The sequence below is a fragment of the Bos indicus x Bos taurus genome, chromosome 10, assembly GCF_003369695.1.
Source record: "Bos indicus x Bos taurus breed Angus x Brahman F1 hybrid chromosome 10, Bos_hybrid_MaternalHap_v2.0, whole genome shotgun sequence".
Classification (NCBI taxonomy): Eukaryota; Metazoa; Chordata; class Mammalia; order Artiodactyla; family Bovidae; genus Bos; species Bos indicus x Bos taurus.
The window spans coordinates 4958666-4964665 of record NC_040085.1 but is presented as its reverse complement, the minus strand read 5'-3'; the positions used below and the strand labels follow the sequence as shown (position 1 = coordinate 4964665).

General features: G+C 51.6%; 1 protein-coding gene across 2 annotated transcripts in view; it reads left to right on the top strand.

The window, feature by feature from the left end:
- Nucleotides 1-2459: 2459 nt before the first annotated feature.
- SERINC5 (serine incorporator 5) overlaps nt 2460-6000 on the top strand; it is a 108750-nt gene continuing 105209 nt past the window's right edge. The window contains exon 1 of one of the 2 annotated variants that reach the window (XM_027552960.1): nt 2460-2687. In XM_027552960.1, coding sequence (XP_027408761.1) covers nt 2661-2687 — 27 coding nt within the window. In that variant the 5' untranslated portion in view covers nt 2460-2660. Of the gene's footprint in view, nt 2688-2733; nt 2809-6000 lie in introns of those variants that run through there. The other variant, XM_027552961.1, reaches the window with a different exon arrangement.

Below are 6000 nucleotides of genomic sequence, written 5' to 3'. Positions count from 1 at the left end.
AGCTCAGGATTCAAGAGGCCTGGATCCTACTACCAGCTCTGCCTGTAACCCAGTGGCATGCTCCAATTTCCCTAAAAGGTGAGGAGACTTCATAGCCCCAGCAGGCTCAAACTGAAGTAGATTTCACACCTTCCCCTCCCTAGAAGCTGCCTGACTCTTCCCAGGGGAAAAGAAACTCCTGGCACCCAAGTAGTCTCCCAGGGTGAGAAGTGGGGCCAGAATGACCATCCCAAACAACAATGAACCTGACTAGACAGTCTCAGTGAGATCCTTGGCTTCTGATGAGTCATAGACAGCCACCAAGCAGGTGGCTGCACCAGTCTGAGTGCTGGAGAAGATTCCTGAAAGTCCCTTGGATATCAAACCAGTCAATCTTAAGGGAAATCAACCCTGAATACTCGTTAAAAGGACTGATACTGAAGCTGAAGCTCCAGTATTTTGGTCATCTGATGCGAACAGCTGACTCATTGGAAAAGTCCCCAGTGCTGGGAAAATTTAAGGGTAGAAGGAGAAAAGGGTGTCAGAGGATGAGATGGCTGGATGGCATCACCAATCCAATGGACATGAACTTGGGCAAACTTTGGGAGATGGTGAGGAACAGGGATCCTGGCGTGCAGCAGTCCATGGGGTCACAAAGAATCAAACAAGACTGGGCTACTGAACAACAAGTTTCATCACCAGGGAATAGAAGCAAGAAACGGGTACCCTTGTGAGCTCTTGGAGGGAAGCTGCGTGGGTCCTTGACTGGTGTAACCATAGGGATGGATGAGTGGGTTTGGCAAAAGGTGTACCTTATTATGGGCTTCCCAGGTGGCACTAGTGATAAAGAACCCACCTGCCAATGCAGGGGATGTAAGAGATGTGGGTCCATTCCCTGGGTCAGGAAGATCCTCTGGCAAAGGGCATGGCGACCTACTCCAGTGTTCTCACCTGGAGAATCTCATGGACAGAGGAGTTTGGTGGGCTACAGTCCATAGGGATGCACAGAGTTGGACAGGGCTGAAGCCACTGAGCACGCACACAGGTACCTTACTATGTCTGTCTACCCCTTTGGTGGTGCAGTGTACAGGGATCATGCATAGTACCCTGCTTTAGCTCCTGGCACCTCAAAAACTTGTAGCCTGTGGCTTTTTTTGTATCCTCTTGCTCAAGGTTGTCTCAACTGTGCATGTGTGCAGTTATTTCTAGTCACTTATAATTTCCCTGTATCCTACTGCTCAAGGTTGTCCAGGTGCAAGCACTCTGGAAGCCTGTCTCAATTATAGAAGAGTCTGTGCTGCTCATGATCCAAGCATTGGTTCCCATGGACTTTTCTCTTAGTTTCCATCTCCTCAACTGCCGACAGACACTACTTTGCCAAAGGCGAAGGTCAAATTTGCGTCATGCCCCAGGGGGTCAGACACGTGCCTTCCAGTCCCTGTATTGCTTTTTCAGTTTTACTGATAAACTTTGGACAAGTTATTTAAATTGCCTGAGCTTCAGTCGCCCCACTTCTAAAATACAGAGAATAATCCTTCTTTTAAGGAATGAAAGGAATTTGGTGCAAAGTTTGCACTAACAGAAATTCCTCTGCTTGGGGAAGTGGCCATGAGGAGATTTAGGTAGGGAGAACTCTTTCTGCATGTAACAAATATCCGTGCTCTTTGTGACCCCATGGACGTAGCCCGTCAGGCTCCTTTATTCAAGGGATTTTTCCAGGCAAGAATATTGGAATAGGTTGCCATTTCCTCCTCCAGGGGGTCTTCCTCCACCCAGGGACTGAACCGGCGCTCCCTGTGTCTCCTACATTGGCAGGTGATTCATTACCTCTGAACCACCTGGGAAGCCAGAGAGGAAGGAGGGATGCAAACTAAGTCCCTGGGCGAGGATGCGCTCTCCTATGGGTGGTGGAGGAGAGACTGGAAAACAGGGAAGCACAGAAAGGGTTCTCCCTGGATCCCTTAAGGTGCCATGGTAACGTGCCAAGACAGCTAAGTGACCAGGGATTCGTAGCTTGGGCAGAGGGGATCTTACCAAAGTTTGAGAAATTTTATTGGGAGATGAAGAAGATAAAGGGACTTCTGAAACAGGGATCCCCTGCATACACCAGTTCCGCGCGAGGCCGAGCACAGACTAGCACCCGGCCATCCCTATCGCGCCGGTTCAGTGCAGGGCACTCGGAATCGCTCACAAAAGGCTCCTAGCTTTATTGGAGTCAGCAACCAGCTCTTCCACCGGAGCCGCGGATTGGGGGCGCTGCTCCCTTCAGGGCCGGGGACCGAGAGTGCCAGGCCAGCCTGTTGGCGGTCGGACTTCGCAGTCCAGCGCAGCACCGGGAAGTGATGACCACTGCCTGCTGCTTGACGCCAGCGGAAGTGCGAGCCGGGGAGACGGGGTTCGGAGGCGGTGCCCTGGGAAGGGGCGGGGACAGGGAGGGGCTGAGGGCGGTGGCGGCCTGACGGGGCGGGGCCTGGGGCTGCGGGGCGGGGCCTGCAGCGGAGGGGCGGGGTTTGGCGGAGGTTGTTTTCACCCAGGCCTAGGTCCCCCAAGCTCAGCTGGGGCTGCGCGGCGTGGAGGTGTGAGCGGTCTGCAGACCGACGCTTGAGGCCGGAGCTAGCCAGGAGCGCCGGAGCGAAGCTGCAAGCCGGCGAGCGCTCGGGTGGTGGTGGTCGGCCGCCGCTATGTCAGCGCGGTGCTGTGCGGGCCAGGTGAGAAGAGGGAGACGGATCGGTGGAGACCTGGCCAGGAGCCCGAGGCACCGCGGGCTTCCCTGGGTGTGCGCCCCGCTTCCGCCGCCGAAAGTGGGGCGGGTGACCCCGCGCCGCCTGGGTGAGTGCCCCGGGCCGGAGCGCGACGTTCAGCCGTCGGGGAAACCCTTTGCTTCGGCGGGCGGACCAGAGGCACACGGGGGGCAGCCCGAGAGGTGACCCCGAGGTCTTCTTGTTGGGCGTTAGGTAGGAACTTGGCTTAGGGCGGGGCAGGCAGGGTTCGGGCGGAAGGTGCCGACTGTTTCTGGAGCGTGTCGCCTACTCTCCAGGGCACGAGTGTGTGGAGCCGAGCTCCGTAGGCCACCGGGCTCTGCCAGCCCCGTGAATCCAGAAGACATGGGTTTGGGCAACCACTCCTCTACCATGCCCTGAACGAAACTCGGCTCGTTTGGCTCAGGCGGATTGCGCTTGACATCTCCCAAGGCTCCAGAGCTCTGGCTCTGTTCATTTGAGAACAGAGAAGCCTGCTTTCCAAACCGCAGGGCTCAGGTCTGGGCGCAGGGAAGAGTCAGCCCTGCTTGTTAAATTTCCCGACCCAACCCTGGCTGGACACGAACGCGCCCCCTGGCTAGGAACCTCGAGCCTTCTCATCCCCCTTTCAGCTGTGAACTTGCCCGAGCCTGTTTGTAACTCTCGCCTATTAAGCTCCCGAGATCTTAAAACGCCTGTGCCCGCTTGGGATAGGCGTCTTCTACCAGTTGGCAGTGCGTCAGGGCAGAATTGGTAGTAGGTGTTAACCTTTAACGCTGCTTTCATTCCTTCTTGCAGAGTTAGAAAGGAAGAAGTAGGTAAAGTCTGCCAGACGTTGCGCTCCCACCTTCTCAGACATGTTGATTATCAGCATTTCTTTACAGAGTTTTAATGGTTCGTTTTTCCCAGTGAGTCTAGCCCGGCTGTCGCTGCTTGCTGGTACATTCAGCCTTGCGATGATCAGGCCAGCCCGTACGGGATGCAGGGGTTAAGCTGTGGGTTTCTGTATAGCCACCGATTAGATTGGTAGATAATCCGACCTCTTTCCAGTGGCCCTGTGAAGTTATCGCTTGGGTTTTTGAGGTCTGATACTGTCCTTGGCATGCATTCAAGCTGGTCTTTTCAGAAATGAGGAAATCGAGGTTTTTAACTTGAGGTGGAATGACTTGCCCTCAGTCAGGCAAAGTGACAAGAGAGGGCACTGGAGACCAAAGTGGACCTCAGAAGGCGGCTTTCAGATATTCCAGATCTCAAGAAGGCTTTGCAGATCGTTCACTGTGGTTATTTTGAGGGAGTTCCATTTTGAGGTGACCCCTCATTATATAGTAATTAGGTTACAATATTTCGAGGCACCCATCCCCAGTCACTTGAAAGCCCCTTGAGGCTTTCTGTGGCTCCCAGTGGGTAATTTAGAGCTCAGAAAATTATTGCCAGTACTCAAGTGGGTCTTGTAAAACAATTATTGGTATGGTCGATATTTTGGCAGGGTTTTATGACTTGTTTCTAAAATCCCCCTCTCAGGACTTTGGAAAGAACCAAATACTGGCTGTTCATCACAGGGAAGTTAACTTCTGCTTTCTTGGGACTGCTTGAGGCTTCACTGTGGTGGGTCTCAACGCTGGGAGGCGGGTGATGACGCTATGATTTCATATGAATGAAACTGTTAAGTTTACATTAAAAAACACACACACACACAGCACCATCAGAAAGTATCTAAGTCTAGAAATCCTTAAAACTTTTTTGAGCACATGTGCATTGTTTTTACTTACATCACTTCTGACATCAGTTTATGGACCCCACACCCCCCACTCCACACCAATTAGTTCCCCAACTCCCCAGATATTAACTGGATGTACAACAATACAGTTTAATTCTGACATTACCTGGATGTCAGATATCCCCCAGGCTAGGGGCCTAATCCCACAACACCACACTCTTCCCTGTCTGGCATCCCACACATTTTAGCTGTCAGCATTAAGTCTTCTGGGCCTCCCATACCCAAGTAGAAGACCAAATAAATATTCCTGATTATATCACAATATCACAGCACCTACCACGTGCTAAGAGCTGGAGATAGGGCAGTGAGCCAGACAGACATCATCTCTGCCCTCGGTGGTTGGTCCCGCTGGGGCAGGGATGGGGTGGCGTTATATAAACGTTGGAGCAATGAAACAATAATATACTGTAATCAGTAAACAATACTGATACTGTAACAGGTCCTGGTGGGCAAAGCGGCCTCTGTAGGGTTGTTGGGGAAATCTGTGAGAAGATGCCCTTGGAATTGAGACTGATGGAAAGGCACCCATGTGAGGGTCTGGGTAGCGAGCCTTCCAGGGTGTTTGAGGAACAGTGAGGTGTTGGAAGAGTCCAGGAGGCTGGAGTGTCATAGATGAGGTAAAGAGGCAGGTAGGGCCAGGTGGGGTCAGTCACCGATGGATTTGGGTTTTATTTCTCTTACAGGGAAACGTTGTTCGGGGATTTTGAGCAGGTGAGAACTGTGGCTTGATTTACACTTAGCAGATCATTTTGGGCGCCATAAAGATTTGAGTGTGTCAGGGACTAGTGTGGAGGTGAGAGCAGTCAAAACCGTTCATTCAGTGAATGCTTTTAAACCGCCTCCTCCTGGATGTGAGCAGTGTTCTAGGCTTCAGCAGTGAACCAGAATCCTTCCTGGTAGAGCTTGAATCCTGGCAATCTGCTGTTGCTGTAGGCCAAGAAGAGAGTGTACTACCTTAATTTAGGGCGTAGCAGTGCTGACGGTGGGATGGTGTTGGCTTCTGGACATATTTTAGAGGTAGAGCTGGACTTTTGCACGGGTTAGAAGTGGAATGTGGAAATAAGAGATTCTGTTTGTGACCCGGGCAACTGAATAGATGGTAGTGCCTCGCTGAGGTGAGGAAGAAGGATCTTTGGCAAGAAAAACCCATCGTTTTCTTCTGGCTTTGCTACATTTGAAATGCCTGTTAGAAGTTAAATAGAGATGGCCAGTTATCAGTTGGATTTTTAAGTTGGGAGAAGTTTGAGGTTGGAGATAGAAATTCGGGGACCTTAACTGAAACAATGTGTAACCCAGAAAATAGGCTGGGCTTTGGACTCAGGTCTGGGTTGGAATTGGGAAATTTGGACACTGAGGGCTGGTGTGACTGTGAGTATTATTTACCCTCAGTTTTCCTCAGCTGTTGAATGGGTATGATAATATCTCCCAGGGTTATTGGGAGGATTACATGCAATAATGTCTCTAGAACAGGATTTGGTACAGAGTGAGGGACCTCCCACATCTTGG